Here is a 27,431-nt window from a genome sequence, read left to right as displayed (position 1 = left end):
GTAGGGCTACAGTGTTGTCAGGGGAGCAGACTGACAGATTGATAGACACATAGGCACACACACAAAGCTCTCTGACATAGCCAGTAGGCCAAGGAGGGTCACTGTAGGCCTACAGTGTTGTCAGGGGAGCAGACTGGACAGATTGATAGACACATAGGCACACACACAAAGCTCTCACATAGCCAGTAGGCCAAGGAGGGTCACCGTAGGGCTACAGTGTTGTCAGGGGAGCAGACAGACAGATTGATAGACACATAGGCACACACACAAAGCTCTCACATAGCCAGTAGGCCAAGGAGGGTCACTGTAGGCCTACAGTGTTGTCAGGGGAGCAGATGGACAGATGGATGGATGGATGGATGGATGGACAGACAGTCAGAAACACAGACATACACACTCACAGACACAGCCGTGGACAAGTGCAAATGCACTCATGCACCCACCCACGCATGCACACACAAGGATATGTCCTGTTTGCACCAACTTGTCTGCCTTTATACTTCATTCAGAAACATGTCAGCCTGACCATTTCTATGTCACCATTCACTGTTCAACACGAGGGACCGACTGTGTTTATTCTTTTCGTGTACCATGTCGAGTGTGTAAATATAGTCATGTCCTAACATAACACACCCTTTCAAGTAGACACTTTGACACAACTTTCAACATTCATGGGAGTAATAGTACTCAAGGACACTTTGGACTACATATGACAGACTCTGTCTTATCAACATTCTGTCCAAACAGAACATTCAAGAACAGACTCACATTCAAGACCTGACTCACATTCAAGAACAGGGTCACATTGAAGGACAGACTGACATTTAAGACCAGGGTCACATTGAAGGACAGACTGACATTCAAGAACAGGGTCACATTGAAGGACAGACTCACATTCAAGAACAGGGTCACATTGAAGGACAGACTCACATTGAAGGACAGACTGACATTTAAGGACAGACTCACATTCATGGACAGACTTACATTCACGAACAGACTCACATTCAAGACCTGACTCACATTCAAGAACAGGGTCACATTGAAGGACAGACTGACATTTAAGGACAGACTGACATTGAAGGACAGACTGACATTTAAGGACAGACTCACATTCAAGAACAGACTCACATTTAAGGACAGACTCACATTCAAGAACAGACTCACAGTCACAAGAACAGACTCACATTCAAGAACAGACTCAAGACTCTGAAGTCAACAGAAACAAACTCCATTTTAATACTGAAAGAAAGAAGCCCCAGTATGGTCAGATATTCTGTACCTGGAGAAATCTAGAGTTGCTTCATTTAGAGTTTTTGCAATGCAGAAAAGGAGAGTAATATAGACGAGAGACTGTGAGACGGACCTACAATAGTATTTTATGGGACTAAATGTTACACAGAACCACAGGGTCGTGCCAGAACCACTTTAAAGACTTTGAGTAAGTGAGTGAGTTTGGTTATCGCCACCTTCAGCAGTACTTCCGTTCTGTCAAGGCTGCAATGCCTGAAGTGATTCATTTCTCTGCCATCTACGAACTTGGTGAAACCACAGACCATCTATTATATGATTCTGTGGTGAAACCCATTAGCATCACTATAGTCCTAGAAACCCTGGAAACACCTTTAAAGACTGTAAGTGAGTGGGTATCAGATACACAACCAGGATAACTACGGGACTGTGACCTATGATCATGTCTGTCTGGCATGTCTTGGACATGACAGAGTTATAGCACCCTAAACACCATATAAAGCACCCTAAATACCATATATAGCACCCTAAATACATATATAGCACCCCTATATATAGCACCCTAAACCTATATAACACTAAACACATATATAGCACCCTAAACACTAAACACCATATATATAGCACCACTATATATAGCACCCTAAACACTATAAATACCATATATAGCACCTAAACACTAAATATAGCACCATATATAGCACCCTAAACACTATATATAGCACCCTAAACACCATATATAGCACCCTAAACACCATATATATAGCCATAAACACTATATATATAGCACCCTAAACACCATATATAGCACCCTAAATACCATATATAGCACCCTAAACACCATATATAGCACCCTAAACACCATATATAGCACCCTAAACACCATATATAGCACCCTAAACACCATATATAGCACCCTAAACACCATATATAGCACCCTAAACACCATATATAGCACCCTAAACATCATATAAAGCACCCTAAACACCATATATAGCTCTCTAAACACCATATATAGCACCCTAAATACCATATATAGCACCCTAAATATCATATATAGCACCCTACATGCCATATATAGCACCCTAAATACCATATAGCACCCTAAACTCAGATTCACCCTTGTGACTTTGCAGGAGGGTCTTTATGGGGTATACCACTTAGCATAAAACAAAACTTGTTCAGACAAATATCTTTCGAAAGTTGCACAGAACACAACAAAAGCAGACACTGTTTGGTATTTGCAAAATATGAATTACACAAACTAACAAAACAAAAAGCAGAACAAGCTGTTTCAATGTTTCCTCCAGACGGACTGACATCTGCATTCTGATCAAGACAATTTTACATGTTTGATGAACGATGGACTTCACTGTCTTTTTACTGACTAAATATAAGGAAAACCTGTTCACAATGTTTTCACTAAGATATCAGGACTACAGAATAAAGGCCCCAAATTATTGATTACTGAACTGTGACCCTCCCATTTGGACCCTCTTGAAGACTGTTCAGTGAAGGACTTACTGTCATAAGTAGTTGTGTCAAAATCCCCGGCAAGATACTTGCTGTCATCGTCCATGGAGAAGCTACTGCATGAACACCTCTTTGTCAACCAGTACCGTGAGCCAACAAGGTATTCAATATACCCCAACCATACCATAAATATTCCAGCTTGACATGTAACAAATTGTGACCATGAATTTTAGCGTTGTTCAAACTGTCTCAGATAATGTATATGCTATAACACAGCACATGTTGTGCAGAAAGGGCATGGGATAAAGGATCCGGTTCCAGAATAAATATACATGTGGGACAGAATATCTGGGTGAATATACACATTTTCAGAGTGAAATAAGAGTGTGGATATAACTTTGTATAACCCGGTGAATACAATGATACATGACCAGGTGAATGTAAGACTTATAGCAACAAAGGTATCATAAGTACTACATAAAATGTTGGAGTAAAGGCACTAACGATGACTCGTCACAGTAGATGAGTGAGTGAGTATGATTTTATACCGCTTTTAGCAATATTCCAGCAATATGATGGCGGGGGACACCAGAAATGGACTTCACACATTGTACCCATGTGGAGAATCAAACCTGGGTCTTTGGCGTGACAAGCAGATGCTTTAACCACTAGGCTACCCCACTGCCCCTCAGAGATGAAGCCAAGAAGATCACATTTGGTGCATCAGTCCAACAGTCAAAAGACAGGGCAACTCTGGGATTCAAATCCAAGACCAACAGATCCTGGCACAGCCAAGGGCTGTAACTCTGCAGAGATACCCCTAAATATGCAATAAACTCTGTTAATGATCAGTCTTGAAAGAAAAATAATTCACCCTTCTGAGATCACATCCACTGTAAACACTTCCTGATTTAGCTATCCTTAATCTCCACTAACACATTCAACGTGTTCAATTCAAAGTACAAATATCTGCCATATTTGAAAAAATACCAAACAACTTTTGAGACGACCCCCACATATGAATCTCCCTAAAAACTCCCTCAAGGCTAGTTCTAACACTCATATTTCAAGACCTGTCTTTCAAAAAATTCATAAAATTCCCAATTCAATTATATTACACCAATGTGACATCAAAGTTGGACACTTAACTATACAACAACAATCTACATTGTTGCAAGTGCAACCAGGTGTGCTTCAACGATTCAAAATCAATACACATCACCTGTGTATAAGCCAGTGTGTGCATAAGTATAAAGTCAATAGATAAATAAGGTGTGAACACATTCCAGTTCATTTATCACCTCCACTGGAGACAACACCAACATGGCTTCACTAATTGAGTTATATTTCTAATTTTTCTGAAAGCCAAGACAACACAATACAGGCTGTTACATCAAGTTGCACCAAAGGCATCGGAAGCAAAATTCAGCTCAACATGTACACATGTATGTGGTTTTTCAATTATGTTCATATCCGCCAATGTTTCCTTCATTAGAGGAGACCGGACCATCCTGGGTGAGCAACAAAAACATCCCCAGTCTTCAGCATCTGGTTCTCGCTTCAACTAGACTTGCTGAAGCTGAAAACTATTTTCTGAAACACACTGACCTGAACATTGATATTTACTGCCTGAGCATTAAACAGAGTCTGTCTTTGAAGTGAATGATTGGGATTTTTTGCTGTTTTGTTAACGCCTCATTTAAAGCCAATCACATCCTGTCCGGACCACCAGAAACAGTCTTCGGACAGTGTAACCTTATAGGGAATCAAACTGGGGTCTTAGTGTCACAAGCTACCACTTGGCTACCTCAGTGCCTTTAACAGAAAGAAGAATGCATCTGTTTATCTAATGGTATAATAACAATTAGGATCGATACATCTGTATATTTCAGTCTATAATAACATTCATAATTTATGCATCTGTGTATTTCATGGTATAATAATATTTATAATTGATGCATTAGTTAATTTCATTGTATAATAACAATTTACATTATTGCATCTGTGCATTTGATGGTATCGGCAATAATGCATCTGTGTATTTCATGGTTTCAACAGCATTTATCACTGATACATCCGTTTACTGAATGGTATAGTAACATTTTTCATCAAGCTTCCATTTAGTTAATACAATTCATATAAAGCAGATCAGATTGATCCTCTGGTAGTCTGTCGTACAGACCCTGAAGCAAATATATCCAAGAAAGCCCACACAAGTCTAGAAAATGTGGCAAGTCTAGATTTCCTCAGCTTCAGGAAAATGAAGAAAGTCTCAGGGCTCCTTTTCATTATATTATTTTTTTTTACTATGAACTTTTTTCAGTAAAATATGTTCATTTCAGAGACTAGTTGTTAGTCTAATCCTCTGGCTAAGAGCCGCCCAGTCAGTCTACATGCAGCTGCTGTTCTGGCAACAGTTGAGGGATGTCAGATCTCCCTTGAAAACTACAGCAGTTGAGTCTCAGGACGGCTGCTCTACAGTTCATGGCGTACATTTAGTTACTGTATGATCGTCACTCATCGAGAGGGTTTAATGCTGTTTTGAACAATATTTCACTTACATCACATCAGGATGATGCAGAACCTGTACCACTTTGGTGAAATCAGGGATTTGACCCAAACCTCACTGATCTGACACAGCTAAGGGATGTAATTCTGTACAGGGTTGATTCAGATATTAATTAGTTTGGTTTAAACTAAAAGGCCCTTCCAATAAACAATCACAGCACTACAAATGTCATAAGGCATTTTTACCAAACCCTGAGACACACAAATGGTAGTCTAAAATATTTGGCATGTATAGATTACGGCATATTTTTATGGATTAAACTTCTTTTTTATTTCCCTCACGACGTTACTGGACCATTCCAGGTCCCTTCATCAGGTGAACTGACCCTTGATCACCTTTGACCTTCATCAGGTGAACTGACCCTTGATCACCTTTGACCGTCATCAGGTGACTGACAATGTACAACTTCTAAATGCCACTGAAAGACAGATTACAGCAGTTTGATAATGAACAAAGTCTCTTGGCTCCTTTCTGTTTTATCAGTATAACTCAACAACTGTTGTTGATGGAGGTTGTTTTGTTATTTTGCTTAAATATTTTCATTTCAGAGACTAGATGTTATTCTAGTCATTGTTAAAGAATGGGAGTTACAAGTGACATTGCACTAACGTACAAGATGGAGTGAGTGAGTGAGCGAGTTATATTTTAGCAGTATTCCTGCAATATCACGGCAGGGGACACCAGAAATGGACTTCACACATTGGCACTCATGTGGGGAATGAAACCCGGGTCTTCGGCTTAACGAGTGAACGCTTTAACCACTAGGCCACCCTCCACCCCTCACCTCTATGAGATGGAACAGAATCCAGGTGAGCTATGGTACTGACACACTAAGCATCATAATCTGGCACAGGGATTCAAACTCATCACCAGCCCATCCAATCACATGTAAGAGAAGCAAATGTGCTCTAATAGTAATCTTTTCAGCTTTGGCTGTGTAAAAATGACAAATGTTATCCAGGGTACTTACTTGGAACGAGTGATCCCAGAACAAACCATTCACCTGCAACATGGTCATCGGAATATCGGCGCTGTCGGGTCCCACATAAATAATCCATGATGAATGATACAAACTTGACTCTAATTAGACGTGATACTTGAAATCAGTTTTCACCACTGTTAATCTGTCATCAATAGCAATAACACTCAGCTGACAATGTGTCAATCACTTGAGATCTGCCCAATGAGGTGTAAGTGATAAATCATATACACTTTCACTGCTCTCAAAACTGTTATCAATCAATATTGATAACCATTTTCCTTATATGGAAATCATCAATATCACAACACAAACTTTCCTGAATAACACATTCACAAACAGTAAATAAACTTGAAAAGAATTTTGTGACCCTCTTATGAATGACTGGAACTGATTACAGCCTACTTGAATGACTCGTATCTTATACGTTGATATCACATGTCAACCTGTTGCTTTTACTCCACAGCGTCTGTAACAACAGATTAATCACAGGTAACGGCAGTCCATCACAGGTAACAACAGTCCATCACAGTAACGGCAGTCTATCACAGGTAACAACAGATTAATCACAGCTAACGGCAGTCAACGAAATCCAGCACCGTCAACATCACAACCCCTAATTCGGTGCACATATCCTGCTATCAAGTTTTGATAGGATTCACTACCCTAAATTTATCCACGGTCTGTGAAGATTTACAAGCCTTACAGCGCAACATCAACTCTGATAGGTCACATGAATTGCAGGTCGACCTGACAGGTAAAATCGGAGGTTTGGACTGTATTGCCACTTGTCTACAACCGACTGCACACAATCACACACACACACATGCTTGTGTGAATGCAGACAGATATAGCTCACCAAGCCCCTGCCCACTGATGGGTCAAAGTCTCAGCGTTATCTTCCAGTATGGAGTATATAGTCATCCTACCATGAAATACCTGGAGTATATTGGACTGTATATCACTGTATGGAGTTATGCACTACTGAAGTTCAGATTTGTGTTAAGAGAAACTGGTTTTCACTGACTGCACAAAAGGCTTTATGGATCCTGTGCAAGGCTGTCAGGATGAAAGGTCAACCAGCTGTGCAGGGTTACTTTCACTTCAAGTTCAAGGTCATGTAGATAAGATATGTTTGTACATAGCAGGGTTGGACAGACATGTTAAGTTGTTGTCAAAACAATTAGCTTATAGTTCGACATGTTATATGGTCAATGCTTGCCGACTATAGCATGAGCTTACCATGATCAAACATACAAATACCTGAAGCAGCACTGAAGTCCCACCATGCCTGTATATAAATACCCACTTAGTGAAATACACACTTGTAATTATAGACTAACGCTTGGTCCTAGATATATATATAATTTTGAAAGTAACAAACAAGTGTAGAAGTGAGCACAGCTCACATACCCCCGCTTCCCACTTTGGGACATGGAAATGACTGATATTGATATATATAATGTGATAAGGATCAGCAGCTCACAAGACTTTCTCTTTGACTCTACTAAACTTTACATACATGTTAGATAATAGTTTTGGCATGTACTGATTACAGTAATAATTTATGGAAACTAGATTTTTTTTGTGTTTTCCGTGGAAACCTGACATACAATTGAACTTGACTGTCTCATGTTGCACACAATGAAGTGGACGTAGATGAAGATTGCTATTTTTTAGCACATGGCATATCTGTGGGTCATGATTAACTTGTGTATTAAGTTTGGTGAACCTAGCATGTATAGTTTCGATGATATGCCGTGGTCAGGTAACCATCAAATACATTTTGCATGTACCTAGCATGAACCTAGCATGTAAACTTTAAGAGATATGCTCCGGACAAAACCATCAAACACATTTGGCACTAAGTTATGTTTCCATGGAAACAGCAAAAAAACTAAATTCTGAAAAACCTTTGAAATAGCAAAAGGCACATCAATGGGTAATGATTAACATGTGTGTGAAGTTTGGTGAACCTAGCATGTAAACTTTAAGAGATATGCTCCGGACAAAATAATCAAACACATTTGGCACTAAGTCATGTTTCCATGGAAACAGCAAAAATAAAATTCATATCTGGATTTAAACCCCAAAAGGCACATATAGGGATCATGCTTGATATGTGTACCAAGTTTTTTTTAAGCTAGCATGTATAGTTTGGAAGATCTGCTCCGGACAAGATGACATCCTCATAGTCACAGCCTAAGTCGTGTTTCCATGGAAACAGCAAAAAATACAATTCATATCTGGATCTACCCCCAAAAGGCACATCTAGGGATCATGCTTGATATGTGTACCAAGTTTGATGAAGCTAGCATGTATAGTTTGGAAGATCTGTCTCGGACAAGATGACATCCTCATAGTCACAGCCTAAGTCGTGTTTCCATGGAAACAGCAAAAATACAATTCATATCTAAATCTACCCCCAAAAGGCACATCTAGGGGTCATGCTTGATATGTGTGTGAAGTTTGGTGAACCTAGCATGTAAAGTTTGGAAGATCTGCTCTGACAAGATGACAACCTCATAGTCACACTAAGTCGTGTTTCCATGGAAACAAAAAAAAAATTTAATTCTGAAAAAACTATAAAATAGCAAAAGGCACATCAATGGGTAATGATTAACATGTGTGTGAAGTTTGGTGAACCTAGCATGTAAACTTTAAGAGATATGCTCCAGACAAAGTTTCGGGACGGACAGAATGAACGCTATATACCCCCGTTACTTCGTAGCGGGGGTATAATAAACCCATTTAAATTGTACAGGAGCCCTTGTCAGATGGGAAATTCAGAAACCTAGACTTGCTTCGTTTAGAGCCTTAGCATTGCCGGGAGGGCTAGGCAGTAGGTAGTCTGTCATACAGACCCTGAAGCAAATATAACCAAGAAAGCCCACACAAGTCTAGCAAATGTGGCAAGTCTAGATTTCCACAGCTTCAGGAAAATGAAGAAAGTCTCAGGGCTCCTTTTCATTATATATATATTTTTTTTACTATGAACTTTTTTTCTGTAGAATATGTTCATTTCAGAGACTAGTTGTTAGTCTAGGCAGTAGGGCAAATAATGTGGTTCAGGGACTGTGAGACAGACTATATGTGCGAAGCATTTCAACTCTACGTCAAATTTCAAACTTATGAACAATGCCAGACTGTGTAGATAAATACACCCCTATCCCAGACATCCGCATCCTGGAGATTGTCTGCTGGCTAGCTGATCCATTGGCTAGCTGATCCATTGTGTGGAATGTAGGCCTGTAGGGTCTACTGTATGTTGCTTTCTTTGTTACTACGACAGATGGGAAGGAAGTCACTCAGTGCAATGAGGCTGCAATACAGTACAACACAGTACAATACAGTACAATACAGTACAATACAGTGTTCAACCCAAGTGTCTGTCAGTATCACACATATCAGCACTAGTTGATAAAAAAAGTATACAACACCAAAGCTTGTTGAGGAGATTTTAGATTTTATTAACAAGTCTTGATAAATTTGATAACAACAAGACTTGAAGATGAGAATCTGTTTACCATTAAACTTAATTCGACCTTGCAACTTTTTCAGCTTGTCAAAAGTATTAAGTGTTTTGACTATAAAATGTACATCAGGCCATCTTCACCGAAAGAAAGATAACTGATGTTGTTTGACAATGACTTCATGGTATGGGTAACTTATAATTAATGAATTAGTACTGACTCATGATAATATAATTGATATCGTACAGTGCTTGGGTTATATTCTCCGTGTATTACCTGGATGAATGAAGCTGTTTAATGTTGCACTGAAATTGGTTCTATCGATGAAATTCTGTATATTTCAACAGATGATTGCAAGTGTTGATTTTACAGTGAGAGATTGATGTGTTGGAGTTTAAGGGAAAGTGGGTGTGATTTCATTTCCATTTCAGTCCGTTTGGGTTCAAATGAGAACGATGAATGATTAAATAACTCAAAATAGTGATAAGTGCACAAAACATAACTAATAAACTATTCCACCAGCTGTTTGTCACCCTCGGTGTGAAGTGTCAAAATTGAACAAAATTACATGATAGTTTCTTAAACAACTCTTTCCATGATCAATAATAAAACGTCAGATTTCAGATCCTGTTGTACAGAGGTTTCAATAATTATTTTGAGTTATTTAATCATTCATCAATTTCTTATTTGAACCCAAACAGACTGTAGACACTGGTATACCATATTAAGCCAGTCAACATTGACTTTCCAAATTTTCACCAATTGTCTTTTTCAAGGCAAACTGTGATCTGCAACCATGATAACCTAGGCTTAACATGTATCTCTGAGTGGATTGCAAATTTGATTATATTAGTAGTTTGACTGATTCTATTTTGGCAAAACTTAGCTCATATGTACAATATTCCAGCAATATCACGTCAGGGGACACCAGAAATGGGATTCAAACCTTGTACCCTTGTGTGGAATTGAACCCAGGTCACTAGTATGATGAGTGAGTGCTTTCACCACTGGGCCACCGCCCCTGTACATTATCAAACATACTGGCAAGGCGGTTAAACTTCTTGACAGGTACATGGTGACAATCTGTTTTTCCTCATGTCAGCGTCTACATATGTAAACACCGACAGCAGACAGCAGTCTCCACTAGACACGGATTGACAACACACGCAAGTGTAAGGCACTGAGAAGTCTCAGCTCTATGTCAACATATGATCTATACTTGGACCTTTAACTATTCAGTTGCTGTGATAAAATGGCTTGGCAGACATTAACACATTGATCAACAGTTTGAAATTCAGTCTTTATGAGTAGATAAAGTGTGCAAACATGAATCAGCCGTGGAAATGTACAGAAATCGATACTCATGAAGAATATACCAAGAAGTAAATGAAAATAACTACAAAAGGCTGTGTTTCATATCTGTAGGGACAAGACAATTCATATCTTGTGAGAACCTGGGTTTGAATGTGTCACCAGAATGTTTGAGTATACTGTTACAGCAGAAGCAATATGAGCAATATGAAGCCAGAGAACACCAAAATGAGTGAGTGAGTGAGTTGTTTTACGCTGCTTTTAGCAATATTCCAGCAATATCACAGCAGGGTACACCAGAAATGCTTCACATTGAAGCCAAAATTGGGTTTAACACCAAAATTTTGCTGATATGCCCGGCGGGTGCATGAGTGAGTGTATGTGTACCTTGGCGGTTTGTACCCCAGACTTAAGCTGGTTTTATTGCTAGCAATATGAATCCCCACTCACTCAGACACAGTATACTGACTCGCAACCCATTATCACATTTTAACATCTTTTGGGGACACCAGAAATGGGCTTCACACATTGTACCCATGTGGGGAATTGAATCAGGGTGTTCGGGATGAAAAGCCAACGCAATAACCACTGGGGTACCCCACCGCCCCTGCTGTATGAGTGGACAAACACTTTACCCACTAGGATACCCCCCAACCCGCCAGTGTGTAGAATCAAACCCAGGACTTTGTCGTGATGAGCTAACACCTCAACCACTAGGCTACCATCCACCCCTTGTTAAGAGGCAGTTAAACTACTCAGATTGTCAGGCTGAGTTTTCAGGTCTGCTGCGTGTCTTCATGTCATCAATCACATTGCATTGATGCTCATGACTTCGTCCACTGGTTTGTCAAGCCCAGTCTTAGTTGTTGTCAGACAATCATGACTACGGTAGAACGTACACCACAAGGTGTGTCTTGTCCAACATTTCATCACGCAGCGCAACACCGCACCACTATGATGTGGGACACTGCTCATCCAGGCACCCTGTGAGATCGGGGTTAGAACTGGCCTTCAGTAACCCATGCTTGTCGTAAGAGGCGACTAATGGGATAGGGCGATCAGGCTCGTTGACAGGGTTGACACATGTTATTGTATCCCAATTGTGTAGGTTGATGCTCATGCTGTTGATCACTGGATTGTCTCACAGACCACCGCCATAAAATTAGAATATTGCTGACTATGGTGTTAAACAACCAACCAACCAACTTATCCAGGCCCTGAGTGTAAGCTGCTCAGGCAAGCTGAGATATTTACATGCTGCCATGATAAACCTGGAGCTTCCAGTACACCATTACTGTGTCATGTTCAGTTGTTTACATGCTGCTGAGATAAGCTGAAATATTGCTGACTCAGCATTAAACAATATTCACTCACCCAGCAGATTTTCAGGAGAGCGCTACAATCAACAACAGCCTCATCATAGCTGAAATTATGAGAAAAATGATTTAAAAGCATGGCATTTTTCTCTCCCAGCAGCAGACGTGAACTGAAGCTGACACCAACTTCTGAAGGACAAGGATTTCCTTTGTTTCATGTCCCGATGCCCTTTCAACCCCCAAAACAACAACACAGCAACAATCTGCGGAGTACTTGACCCCCTACTGTTGTGTTTCACACATGGACAGGTCTGTATGTATCCAACAGTAGGGATACTGTCGTATCATTCTTCCCCTGAAGTGTTTAAGAGGTCGTAGTCTCCTGCCTCACCAACTTCTGTTGACCTGATCTTCATGAGACAAATGCAGGTTGAAGTCTACTGGGATTTGAGGTGTCAGGCTAGTTTAGATTTCTGTTTCATATTAAGGGCATTTCTGTACTGGCATGATTAATGTTTTTGGAAAATGTTACATTTATTTGGTGACATATTTTCATGTAGTTTGCCATTATCTTTTTAGAAATTGTTTGGATGAAGATCTGTAGTCTGTCTCCTAGCCTTGCTCCAAGGCTGTACTGAATGCTGAGCACATGGATGTATAGTAATTCTATCCTTCGACGAGGCAAGTCCAGATAAGCGGACAGTAAAGTCTGTTATTTATTACTTTTAGAAATTATCATTTAAACTGTTAATTTCTACCTTAGAGACTTGTGCAAGTATATCTGTCTCTCAGACACCTGTGACGGAACAAAACAAAAATCTGACTCAAGCCTAGAAAACACTTCTGGGCGACATCTGGATTTCATTTTTCAATTTGTAGACATGTGTTTTTAAATATTATAAATAAACTAATTTGGGAGACTAATAGATAGTCTTGGAGATCTGCAACAAATACAATAGTTAACAGTTTATAAACTGACTGAGCTCCTACATGAACACCAGGGCGACATCTGGATTTCATTTTTAAGTTTGTAGACATTTACCCTTAATAGGATATATTTCTGTATCCTGATGTCACTGGACACTATGAAGCTATACACTGTAGGATATCAGCGATGGCGAGAAGTGCAGTAATGACAGCCGTGACAGGTGATTTCCTGGCAGACGTATCTGGCTCTAACCATTTATAGATTTGCTGGGAAAGGATTCCACCAAATTTAGAAGCATCCTTGACTGACAACAGCGATGATGACAATGTCGAACCAAACACTGCACAGCAGAAATTTGACACACAAATTCACAGAACAGGGTTATACAATGTTCTCCTGTTCCAGTAACCATGTGACCTAGATCAGAGTGAGTGAGTATGGTTTTACGCCACTTTAGCAATATTCCAGCAATATCAAGGCGGGGACACTAGAAATGGGCTTCACACATTGTACCAATATGGGGAATTGAACCTGGGTCTTCAGCTTGAGATCTGAGCTGGTGCTTTAACCACTCGGCTACCCACCGACCCAGCACAAGCATGAAGTGAGTGAGTGAGTTTAGTTTTACACCGCACTCAGTAACATTCCAGCTACATGGTGGCGGTCTACAAATAATCAAGTCTGGACCAGACAATCCAGTGATCAACAGCATGAGCATCGATCTGTGCAAATGGGAACTGATCACATGTGTCAACCAAGCCAGCAAGCCCGACCACCCGATTCCGTCATACAGTCCACAAGCATGAAGAAGAACAGTGTCTAGTTTATAGAGAAAACTGAAACCGGTGTTCAACATGATGAGCTTAACGCTTTAAACAACAGTCTACCCCACAGGCAACACCCACTTCACCGAGATAAGAATCATACAGGTAACACTGAAGTGTACTTCCTACATAAGAATCCTAGGTAACAGGTATACAAGTAGGCATGAACTGTAACTTGGTCATACTGGGTATCCACTGATGAGTATCTACAGACATTACTGTAAGTTGGTCATACTTCCACTGATGGGTATCTACAGACATTACTGTATAATTTGGTCATACTTCCACTGATGGGTATCTACAGAAATTACTGTGAGAATCTGAAATGCATTTGGTCATACTCTGTTATAGCCATGTGCAAACTCTGTTAGGCTTGTGGTAATGTGAGCTATAAATACATTAACAGCTTTCTTACAACCTTGATGCAATTAACAACCTCGAGATGATAAAACTAGCATAGATCAGATTATAGTAACGTTTATTGACCTGATTTCCTGTGGGACGTAACACTGGTTCAGGAACCAAGGATGGCTCCGTGGTAATTCCCAAGGCAGGTATCAACTGATTACTATCCCAGATTCTGGTCTCCTCCTGAATCAGGAGACATTACATCCCCTGTCAACCACGGCCATGCATGGGCTGTACACGCTCAAGTCAGGGACTACATGGTAGGAGTATTACTGAAGCTGTGGGATGAGTGAGGAGAGGGAGAGTGAGTGAGATGAGTGAGGAGGAGTGAGTGAGAGGGAGAGTGAGTGAGGAGGTGGAGTGGGTGGAGTGGAGGAGTGGGGAGGGAGTGAATGGGAGAGGGAGTGAGTGGGTGGGTGGAGTGAGGAGGGTGGGAGGAGTGAGAGTGGGAGAGTGAGTGGGGAGCGAGTGAGTGAGGGGAGAGTGGGGAAAGGAGAGGTGGGAGAGGAGTGAGGTGAGTGAGTGAGGAGGTGGGTGGGGGTGGGTGGAGTGAGGGAGTGAGTGAGTGGAGTGAGAGAGGGAGTGGGTGGAGTGAGTGAGGAGGGCGTGGGTAGTGGGTGAGTGAGGTGGGTGAGAGTGGATGGGGTGAGTGGGAGTGAGTGGGTGAGAGAGTGAGTGAGTGGGTGGGTGGGGTGGCTGTTTTGAGTGAGTGAGAGTAAGTAGGTGACTGAGTGGAGTGAGTGAGTGAAGTGAAGTTCCATATTTTCACCATGGATTATGATGAAACCTTATTCAATAACATGTCATCTTAATTTGAAGAGGTTCAAGCTCTACCTACAGAGCATTGTAAACATTAAAAACTAAACTACAAGCATGAGTATTGCTCTGGGAAATGATGGATCAATATCAGCATGAATCTGGGATTTAAAAAAATAATTTAAAAACATATTTGAGATTATAATAACCATTTTTTGTATCTCTAAATTGCTGACCGAGTCACAAGGACAGAAAAAATGTTTAGGGGAAAGCATCATTATATTTTCAAGGTATTTATATGTTCAAGTAAAATACACATTCACTAAATTAAGTGCCTTAAAATGAAACCAAAGATTGAGTATTTCAATGCTTTATCACTGGATTGTCTGGTCCCGACTCCTGTGTGTACATACTACTGTCATACTGCTGCAGTATTGCTGAGTGTGGCGTTAATCAACAAAACAAGCATGTTACACATAACCAGTTCCAGGTTGATCATCACCAGTGTTCCCTCGTATCATGCATGCAGTGCAGTGGTGTACAGATTGTATGAGAGCTTCTTTCAACTCTTTACAACTTCACTCCATACAAGATAAACATTGATATTATATTGCTCTTCCATTGGATACCAAATTTATTCCGAATTTAAATTCCTGCTTCTGTGTATGTCAACATGACGGTACGACAAGAGGGTCAATAAACATTTATTTTTTTATTTTAAATACATTTTATTGTCCAAAAGACAAGGGGATTAATAATAATAATAATAATAATAATAATGCTAATTTTTGCGCCTAGAATCCAACACAACGCTGTTCTCTGGCGTTACATTATTACCCTGACGGAATTGTACTTTCAAAGCTGCTACTACGCTTCAGCGCTGACCGTGTAGGTCCCAGACATCCGCTTCTCAGGTACCCATTTCAATAGCTGGGTGGACTGAGTGCAATGTTGATGAAGTGCCTTGCCAGCACAGTATGAGACCCAGGTCACAAATTTTAGGCACAAGTGCACCACTCATGGTCACCTTCTCCCTAAACATCATTTCTAAGATCTACTAAATGTCGCCAGTGATTTCTACACAGCATCATGATGTCAGTCTTGACTGGATCCATTTACATTGTAACAACATGCCAATCATGTAATATTATCATATATCGTGTAACATTATCATATCTTGTAATATTATCATATATCGTGTGGTACTATATTATCATATATCATGTACTATTATCATATATCGTGTAATATTATCACATATGTAATATTATCATATATCATGTACTCATTATCATATATCGCGGTATCGTAATATTATCATATATGTAATATTATCATAAATCGTGTACTATTATCACATATATCATACTATTATCATGTAATATTATCATCATATATGTAATATTATCATATATCATGTAATATTATCATATATCATGTAGTATTATCATATATCGTGTAATATCATCATATATCGTGTAATTTTATCATATATCATGTAGTATTATCACACCTCTAAAACCATAAGAAAATCCAACAAAGGCACAGATTTTACAACAATAAAGTCAATTCAGGAGAAAATGTTTGATGGCTTCTTGTAATCTTTTTTCCAAACATTGATATCATCCATAAAGTTTTCTCATTCACAAACAGATTAAATAAACAAAAAACACACAACATGCACATTTACACATTTCACGTGATATGCCTCAACAATGCTGTAAAAGACTCCCAAAATATTTTCGAACGAGTCCTAGCTGACTAAAACGATTCCACTAAATATAATAGCCATGTACTGGTTGGTTGGATTGTATTTAACTCTGCAGTCAGCAATATTCCAGATTTATGGCAGCAGTCAGTAAATAATCGAGTCTGTAGCCATGCACTGCAACAGATTATTTACAATATTTTCAGCCTCACAAATTTAGAAAACGACTCCCAAATCATTAACTGTGAGTCACCATAACTACCAGTAATATGTTAAACCCTGAGCACACACAGGTAATGGGTACAATGTGGGGTTTTCCTGACTCATCATGTCTGGGGGCGGTGGGGTAGCCTAATGGTTAAAGCGTTGGCTTGTCACTCCGGAGAGGCCCGGGTTCGAATCCCCACATGGGTACAACATGTGAAGCCCATTTCTGGTGTCCCCCGCCGTGATGTTGCTGGAATATTGGCGTAAAACCAAACTCAGTCAGTCAGTCATCATGTCTGAGTAGCAAGATACTATTACATGTACAACTTATTATGGACAGTTGACACCATTGAAAGTACTCCACTTGATAAAATATGAATAATTGTATTATGACATGACAGAAAAAATACACGATTTTCTGATTTCTGAGGTAACAAAGGTTTCATATATGAAACAAATGTAAATGACATTCATAAAGATTGAATGAAGGCACATCACTATTTCAAGATTGCCTCAAAATGGTTGAACATAGGTCTTAACTAGTACCCAGTTGATAATCCTCAGAACAGCAACCTTGAAGATTGGTGGCGTCAGCAACCCCTGCTTGTCTGAGCACTTCATCTTAGTGAAGACCCGGGTAAGAACTGGTGCTTGTCATAACTGACAGGATCGAACAGTCATTGCGACCCAACTATACAGATTGATATTCATGATGTCAATTGCCTACTGAACAATTAAAGCACAACTAGCTTTATGTCTGCCAAGATAAGGTCATCACAGACGGAATAACCCAAGGGAGGTAACTCAGGTGTACCTCATGTGCTCGAGTAGGTTGTCTGGCTGCAATTACTGTGACGTGTAGAAATGCTCACTCATGTTTCTTAAACAGTAACAGGAAGTGCTGAGTTGGCACAGCATCATGGGAATATTGGTATAAACTTTCACACGAACACCGTGGTGCACACCTGTGAACAGCCACAAGACGCCCCAGAGTACTATTGGGTGCAAAGCTCGCCAGTATTAATCTAATATTATCAATCTTCATTTTCCATGAAGAATGTGGATATGACATGAAGAGTGTTCAATACTGACCAACATATATGAAAAACACAGAAATATTTCTGTCAGCAAAAGTGAAACAAGCTAATTATTCCCAAATAACCTTGGAAAGACTTAGAAATAGCACCAAACTGTAAATTCACTGAATCAGTATTTAAGTCAGTTCAACTTTGCCTTCAGTTCCTTGGATCCTTCATCAGTACATGCCTCTGAAATTAATCTCCTGCTTATAAATCAATTTTTCTTAAGGTACTAGGTATTTGAACATACAGGTAGATCTATTTTCTCATGAACACATACTGCAGTCAGACTGAAGATATCTGTCAAAATAAGCATATTGTTGGCTCCTGATACCTTGTGGGTTTATTGTCCCACCTTTTTTCAAATTTGCAGAAATATTCTGAACACAATAATTTCCTCTCCAAAAGCGACGTCTATGACAATCTTTAGCAATGTTTTAGGAAACAATTTATTTAGGAGATAAACATCATGTGTTGGCCAATTTCCGGGTGTTATTGAGTATTTGAAGCACGGGAATTCATTTGGAACTGACGGAAACAGTAAAAACGGCAACGAAAGACTACGAAACTGCAACATTTTCATATCCGCAAACTTTGACCTCTACTGTGCATGCGCATTACGATCTGTGCTTCTTTCCAATTTCCGAGCAACCGTGAACCACCTTGCGTAGAAAGTATTAAATATGTCGAAATATTTGCTGTTAATCATTTCATACGAATGGAAAGTAAACTAAACAAGCATTGTCACTATGACCTAATCTCCCGCCGCAAATTATCAAATCAAACTTATAAAGTAATGAACGTTTAAGATGAAGTTAAATGTCAACAAAAACATTATCTTGCTCTTTAGTTGTTCAAACACACACATATTTTCAAGACTGACTTTGACCTTGACATGAATGTCATAGTGTATGAAATATGCAAAACTAGTACTAAAGAAATAGCATATTGAAAAACATTCAAGGGAGGTCTTGAAAGTCTATGAAGAAAATCCAGTGAACCATTCTTAAAATATCTTGCTGACAATTCAGGTGTACATTCTGAAATCTTCATAGTGTCGTCATGACCCTAAAAATTATGTGAAGGTCACCAAAATTGACTGGGCCCTGGGCCTTCCCTAGATGAACCTGGTGTCAAATATGAAGAAAATCCACTGAATATTATTTGCGATATCTTGCTGACTATCTTAACAAGCAATTTAACATGCTGAAATCTTCAAAGTGTCTCTGTGACCTTGAAAATTAAGTGAAGGTCACCAAAATCGACTGGGCCCTGCGCCTTCCCTGGATGAAGCTTGGTGTCAAATATGAAGAAACTCCAGTGAGTGGTTCTTGAGGTATCTCGCTGACAAGCATAACATGTAGGTTAATATGCTGAAATCTTCAAAGTGTCTCTGTGACCTTGAAAATTAAGTGAAGGTCACCTATTGACTGGGCCCTGAGCCTTCCCTAGATAAAGCTTGGTATTGAATATGAAGAAAATCCAGTGAATGGTTCTTATGATAGCTTAACATGCAGGTAAAACGTTAAAGTCCCCTTGTGACCTTGAAATGAAGGTCAAGATCACCAAACCTGACTTGGGCCTTTCTTATAGTGTGATGTACCTAGGTACCAAATATGAAAAAAATCTAGAGAACGGTTCTTAAGATATTCCAATTCGTACGTACGGACGGACAGAGCCTAATACTATATCCCCCGCTTCTCGCTAAACGCACGGCGGGGATAACAAGTGTGCACACAAGTATCATGATGATAAATACCAATACTTTAAACAGAAATACTTTAAAAAAAGAATGTAACGTTTGTCCAAGCTGGAAAATGTCAAAATGCCGTCGAGACTTCCCCAGGAGTTCCATGTGCGTATGTGCAAAATAGAAATTTCAGGGTCTTTGTTTTTTTATCCAGTTTTAGCGATTTAAAGTTGCCATTTTAACTATTTCAGTAGCGAGGTAATATGTTTATGTTGCTATTTCCAGGATTAATGTTGACTTTTCTGCGTTTTTCTGCACAGTGGGAAGTTTTCTTTGGTAGGCCTGAGAATATGTTCCCGACTCAGCATTTTTTCATCTGAGCTGGAGATATTATGTCAGCAACAAGATAAATAATGCCACCAGGATACAGTAGCCGTGCCTGGATGGGACTTAATGACACTATGATGTTGAGCAATGTAACGTGTGTGAAACCAGGCTTGAAATAAGGGGCAACACATTGGAGCAGGGGTCACATCGTTACAATAGCTGTTGAATAATAGTTCGAGGGAAAATACCAGTCTGGCTCGCATAATATACAGTGAGAAAACTGCATAGTGCTCCATAAGTGAGGCTTTGTTATTCCTTGTTCCCTGACTGTGTGAAAACTGTAGATATATTACTCTATATTCAACTGACTGTGTGAAAACTGTAGATATATTACTCTATATTTCCCTCACTGTGTGAAAACTGTAGATATATTACTCTATATTTCCCTGACTGTGTGAAAACTGTAGATATATTACTCTATATTTCCCTGACTGTGTGAAAACTGTAGATATATTACTCTATGTTTCCCTGACTGTGTGAAAACTGTAGATATATTACTCTATATTTCCCTGACTGTGTGAAACTGTAGATATATTACTCTATATTTCCCTGACTGTGTGAAAACTGTAGATATATTACTCTATATTTCCCCTGACTGTGTGAAAACTGTAGATATATTACTCTATATTTCCTCACTGTGTGAAAACTGTAGATATATTACTCTATATTTCCCTCACTGTGTGAAAACTGTAGATATATTACTCTATATTTCCCTGACTGTGTGAAAACTGTAGATATATTACTCTATATTTCCCTCACTGTGTGAAACTGTAGATATATTATTCTATATTTCCCTCACTGTGTGAAACTGTAGATATATTACTCTATATTTCCCTCACTGTGTGAAAACTGTAGATATATTACTCTTATATTTCCCTGACTGTGTGAAAACTGTAGATATATTACTCTATATTTCCTCACTGTGTGAAAACTGTAAATATATTACTCTATATTTCCTCACTGTGTGAAAACTGTAGATATATTACTCTATATTTCCCTCACTGTGTGAAAACTGTAGATATATTACTCTATATTTCCCTGACTGTGTGAAAACTGTAGATATATTACTCTATATTTCCCTCACTGTGTGAAAACTGTAGATATATTACTCTATATTTCCCTGACTGTGTGAAAACTGTAGATATATTACTCTATATTTCCCTGACTGTGTGAAAACTGTAGATATATTACTCTATATTTCCCTCACTGTGTGAAAACTGTAGATATATTACTCTATATTTCCCCTGACTGTGTGAAAACTGTAGATATATTACTCTATATTTCCTGACTGTGTGAAAACTGTAGATATATTTACTCTATATTTCCCTGACTGTGTGAAAACTGTAGATATATTACTCTATATTTCCCTCACTGTGTGAAAACTGTAGATATATTACTCTATATTTCCCTGACTGTGTGAAAACTGTAGATATATTACTCTATATTTCCTCACTGTGTGAAAAACTGTAGATATATTACTCTATATTTCCCTCACTGTGTGAAAAACTGTAGATATATTACTCTATATTTCCCTCACTGTGTGAAAACTGTAGATATATTACTCTATATTTCCCTCACTGTGTGAAAACTGTAGATATATTACTCTATATTTCCCTCACTGTGTGAAAACTGTAGATATATTACTCTATATTTCCCTCACTGTGTGAAAACTGTAGATATATTACTCTATATTTCCCTGACTGTGTGAAAACTGTAGATATATAACTCTATATTTCCCTCACTGTGTGAAAACTGTAGATATATTACTCTTTATCATCCAAAACTGTGTTCCACAGGAGATATCGCTTGTGTGAGATCAGACGATATCTCCTAGGAGATATCGTTTGGACAGTAGATTTTGCACAATGCCCTGACAATGCTATGACATCATGAACTTGATGACGTCACAATGCTATGACATCGCTGCACTGCAAGTCTAATGGCAGTACTGTGTTCAGAGATGTACATTTTTCATGAAGAGTGATTTTTGATGATAAATAGAATCTCACCCTCGTGTCTTCTGATATCAAATATATCAACACTCGTTGATAAAAGTAAAAATTTGTTACTTTGTCAACTCGTGGTGATATATTTGATATCAAAAGACACGAGGGTGAGATTCTCTATATATTCCCCACACTGTGTGAAAACTCTAGATATATTACTCTATATTCAACTGACTGTGTGAAAACTCTAGATATATTTCTCTACATTCCCCACACTCTGTGAAAACTGTCGATATATTACTCGATATTCACCTGTGTAAAAACTGGGTATATATTACTTTATATTAACTGACTGTGTGAAAAATTGTGGACATATTATTCTATGATAAGTGTGGATAGTGGTGATGATGCTCATCATCATCATCATCATCATCATGACACTACCTCTGTATACCGTATATCATAATGCCAAATATTATCCCCTCACTCACTCTCGTGAGAACTTCTCACTGTAGCCTCTTTGAGTTCAATACAGATGTTGTATTGTGTATATCTATATGTTGTCCCATACACACCCTACAAGGTAATAAACACTACTGTGGATGGAGAAGGTCCACCGTGATACTGTAGTATAAAGATACAGCCCCATCTCAATCCTTGTCTGCCCATACCTACCGTTGGTACCCTAATAAAAACAGGAAAAAAATTCTTTACACATGTCATTGTAAAAATTTATAAGAAAATTTACAACTTTTTTCCATGTGCATCAAAAGCAATCAAACATTTGATTATTCAAATATATTTATGAACATGTGATTATTCAAATATAATAATGGTATGTGATTATTCAAATACATTCATGAACATGTAATTATTCAAATATATTCATTGATTATTTCAAAGCAGTTATTCAAGAGGCCTTAGGGAAGTAATATGAAAAAAATGTAATACACAGTTATGGAAACCAGATGTTAAAAGACCTTGGGCCCATTCCACAAACTGGAATCTTCAGACTGATCTTAGCAGTAAGATGATCATTATAATGTCCATGCTTAACACTGACTTACATAGTCCTGGCGCTAAGATCACTCTAGGATGGGATCTCAGTGTTCATATCTTTATTATGTTTACAAGAGGCAAGCATCTCCAAATGCCAAATATTTTGCTATTCGTATATTGATTAATTACGGTAGGTCTGAATGTCGCTGATGTGGAGTGAACAAATACGTGATCTACGGCTTCAATGAGCGTCCATCGGATCAGCCATGAGTACAAACACACTGTGTTTGTCCGGTACACACGAATACTGTCCCTTGTCAGGTGCAATGCATGCAAATAGAAAAACTGCAAATACCATCACAAAAGTAAGGCAAACATGTTTTTCACAAATTACTATACAGTATGATTCTTTTATTCTCAAACTATGCTAAAAAAAGAGGGGTTTGTAGAAATGGAAAAAGGATAATATTTTTTTATTCATTATTTTGAACATGTCAGCATATTTTTCCTGTCAACATATTTCCTTGAGTTGTATTTTACACAATCAGACTGCCGCCATACAGCTGGAATATTGCTGAGTGCTGCATAAAACTAAACTCACTCACTCACTAAATAGTGGAATATACTCTCATTCTGACCAGCTGGAGCAACTGAGTGCGGTGCCATTTACATCATTCCAAATATTTGTCAGGCATGAGGAGTGGGACTAGATAATTACGGCCTAAATTATATGCTCTTACTCCAGAATGACCTATCCAGTTATGATTACAAAAGAATGCAGTAAGTATAGTCTAAGGAACCCTGATGAGATCGGTTGCCAGGCTGTTCCGTGGTCTAGCGGACAGAGCGTTTGCCTGGACGGAGACCATCAACAAGATGATGGTCATGTTGGTTCTTGTATAAGTACGTAACTTGATTCACCTCAACTACAAAACTATAAACCCTGTGTTTGTTTACATTCCAACTTTATGTAAATACATGTATGTAAATATTTGTTTTGTGAATCTCACAAAGCCCATCAGTGTTCAAGTAGGTTCTACCTATGACACTTGATGTGTATTTCACAATACTGTCCTTCATAAACTGGAACTAGTTGTATTCATGGACAGAAAGCATTTTTTATGACACGAACAAAAACAACCAATGGCACAAAACCTAATTAAGTGAGTGAGTTTAGCTTTGCGCCGCACTCAGCAATATTTCAGCTATATGGCGGCAGTCTGTAAATAATCAAGTCTGCACCAGACAATCCAGTGATCAACAACATGAGCATCAGTCTGGGCAACTGGGAACCGATGACGTGTGTCAACCAAGTCAGCGAGCCTGACCACCCAATCCTGTTAGTCACCTCTTACACATGGGTTACTGAAGATCAATTCTAACCCAGATCTTCATCACAAGTTCATGGGTTGGAGACACCAGAAACGGGCTGGTTGATTGACACTAGTGCGTGAAATAGTTGCCAAATTTTGCTAGCCAGTTGAGCTAGCTATGCCTGAAAGTTACTAGCCCTCAAAATAATTCACTAGCCCGAAATTTGAATGTAGAAACTAAGCAAAAGATTACATAATACATGTGGTGAGAATAAGATTTTGTCGGCATGACACAGGTTTCATCATTAAGCTGCTAATATGATAAGCATTTTTATCAGGCCATAATCTTGCATGATTTAAAAGTGTACTATAACTTAACAAGTCGGAGAGAGTGATATACTTAAAAAATGACCCCATGAAAATCCACTAGCCAGTTGGGTGAGTGACTGTGGAGTTTTACTGGCCCAACTTGACTTTTACCAGCCACAGGCTAGCAGGCCAGTGGCTATTTCGCACACCGGTTGACACTATTCCAATAGTGTAGATGAACGCTCATGAAGTTAATCACTGGATTGTCTGCCCCCGACTCAGTTATTTAAAGACCGCCATCATAAATCTGGACTATTGCAGTGTGGAATTAAACAACAACAAAATATGAAGCTTAGTGTCAATTACTTTACTACTGAACATCTGCTTTATCAAGTTCAAGGTCCTGTCCTCCAGAATAACTGATGTGTAACATAATGCAGCCAAGCATGACCAACGTCTATAAACAGTATTGCTACCTATACCAATACCTATCGATCATCCACGTTATACATAGTTAAGTACCAGTAGAGCAATTCACTGCACTCAATACAAGGTGCTTCCTGATCAATAGTTTTAGCCCTTGAAAGTCAGGTACATTGTTTATTGTTGATCAATATTCTTTTGTCTTTTGTAAATCATCCAATAACAGCCTACAACAAATGGTTGCAGAAAACAGTTTCACCTATAAGAGGAATAGGTTGTATATTTTTTACTGCAAATGTCAGACTGATGGGAAAATAATCTTAGCCTGATTTGTCCAATGCGGATACATTGATCAACATTGATTTAACACAACAAAGGTAACTAGCATCTGTTTACAGACAATATTAGCTACATTGATAGACTGCTATTGATATTATTAGCTACAAAAGAGAAATTCATCTCCCTAAGAAAACAGGGGCGGTGGGGTAACCTAGTGGTTAAAGCGTTCGCTCGTCACACCGAAGGCCCGGGTTCAATTTCCCACATGGGTACAATGAGTGAAGCCCATTTCTGGTGTCCCCACCGTGATATTGCTGGAATATTGCTAAAAACGGCGTAAAACCATACTCAGCCAGCCAGCCCTAAGAAAACAAAACTGTTCAGCAGTGCAAAATGGCCGAGGACACTCAAGCAGACAATAGTTGTGGAGGCAGCACTGCGCCTTGTCATACGTGGAACAGAATGTTTTAACAATATATATATTCATTAGCTATTATGAGTTAATAAAGTGCAGATAGATAGTAAATTGTTTTGTTGTTATTTGTGGAAAACACAAATACAGAAATTGTAGATTGTCAGTTTGTAAATCACAAGGGACGCCATGTTGTACAGGGTTTGAAATTGCTTGCAGTAACGTTGTCAGTACTGTTGTCCAAAACGGTTTCCATTTCAAGGCACAGCTTGTTTTGTGAAGCCAATGATAAATTTACACCGTTAAAAGTATACCACACAAAAACACATATAATCATAGACATATAAACATGCTAAAAAAACAGAATTTCAAAGAACCTATTCTATTTCATTGAAAAGAATTCTTCTGTTTGGCACACTTAAATCTCAAAGGGTACACCTGATCACTTGTGGCCTTCTACGTCTCAATGAACACAACTATACATCCATCTGAAAGCCCAGAAGCACACGGGAGATTATATGTCATGTTGTGTTCCCTACAAAGAACATCTATGTTGTCTTTCACCTACTGAAGTTGGGGAGGTCAAAGGTATACTTGCTCAACCACAGATGTTGTTTAAGAAGTGAAATGTCTTCAGTCACGACACAGTGGGACCTTGACAACCAGGACTGGGGTCCTGAGAAACAAGTAATCCATTCTAGCAAGCCTTATCATGGAGCAACCAACCAGCCATACACAGAGCATTGCTTGAATATTGGTAAAAGTGTCAGAATTCATACTCACTCACCCATTCACACACAAATTCACCCACTCACTCACAGACTCACTCATCTACCCACCCACCCACTCACAGACTCACTTATCCACTCACAGACTCACCCACCCACTAGCCTACTCCCTCAAAGACTTACTCACTCACCCACCCACCCACTAGCCTACTCACTCATAGACTCACATACACACTCACCACAAACTCACTCACTCACAGACTCACCCAGCCACTCAGTCACAGACTTACCCATCCAAACTCACCCACCCACCCTCACTCACTCACTCACTCACTCACTCACCCACCCACCCACCCTCCCTCACTCACTCTCACTCAATCACCACCCACCCACTCAATCACCCACCCACCCTCTCATCACTTACCCACCCCACCAAACTCCCCATTAGAAACTCATAAAACAATCAGTTTCATCACAATCCACTTCTAGCACACTAGCCTAATTTAATTATGAAGTGTGAACCCTCCCTAATCCAGCGCCAGGATTCTGCTGTTAACGTGATAATGGTAAGAGGTCATGTCATGTCAACATGTCGATAAACAACCCAAGCATCCCGATGTCATGTATAATGCATCCAATCAGGTAATTTTGTCTGGCAGAAAACTA

The 27,431-nt window shown here is 39.1% G+C and overlaps 1 protein-coding gene across 3 annotated transcripts in view; it reads right to left on the bottom strand.

Annotated features, from left to right (window-relative positions):
- LOC124283970 (1-phosphatidylinositol 4,5-bisphosphate phosphodiesterase eta-1-like) overlaps positions 1-27,431 on the bottom strand; it is a 97,737-nt gene that overhangs the window by 56,570 nt on the left and 13,736 nt on the right. Inside the window, exon 1 of one of the 3 annotated variants that reach the window (XM_046720018.1) lies at positions 6,261-7,211. The exons of 1 other annotated variant lie outside the window; for it this stretch is intronic. In XM_046720018.1, the coding sequence (XP_046575974.1) occupies positions 6,261-6,348 (88 nt within the window). In that variant the 5' untranslated portion in view covers positions 6,349-7,211. Of the gene's footprint in view, positions 1-6,260; positions 7,212-27,431 lie in introns of those variants that run through there. One more of the 3 variants, XM_046720019.1, reaches the window with a different exon arrangement.

This window comes from Haliotis rubra, unplaced genomic scaffold (assembly GCF_003918875.1).
Source record: "Haliotis rubra isolate DU_JTF1 unplaced genomic scaffold, ASM391887v1 Scf326, whole genome shotgun sequence".
In the NCBI taxonomy this organism is placed as follows: Eukaryota; Metazoa; Mollusca; class Gastropoda; order Lepetellida; family Haliotidae; genus Haliotis; species Haliotis rubra.
Note: the sequence above shows the minus strand (reverse complement) of the source record. Positions and strands in the feature narration are given on the sequence as shown.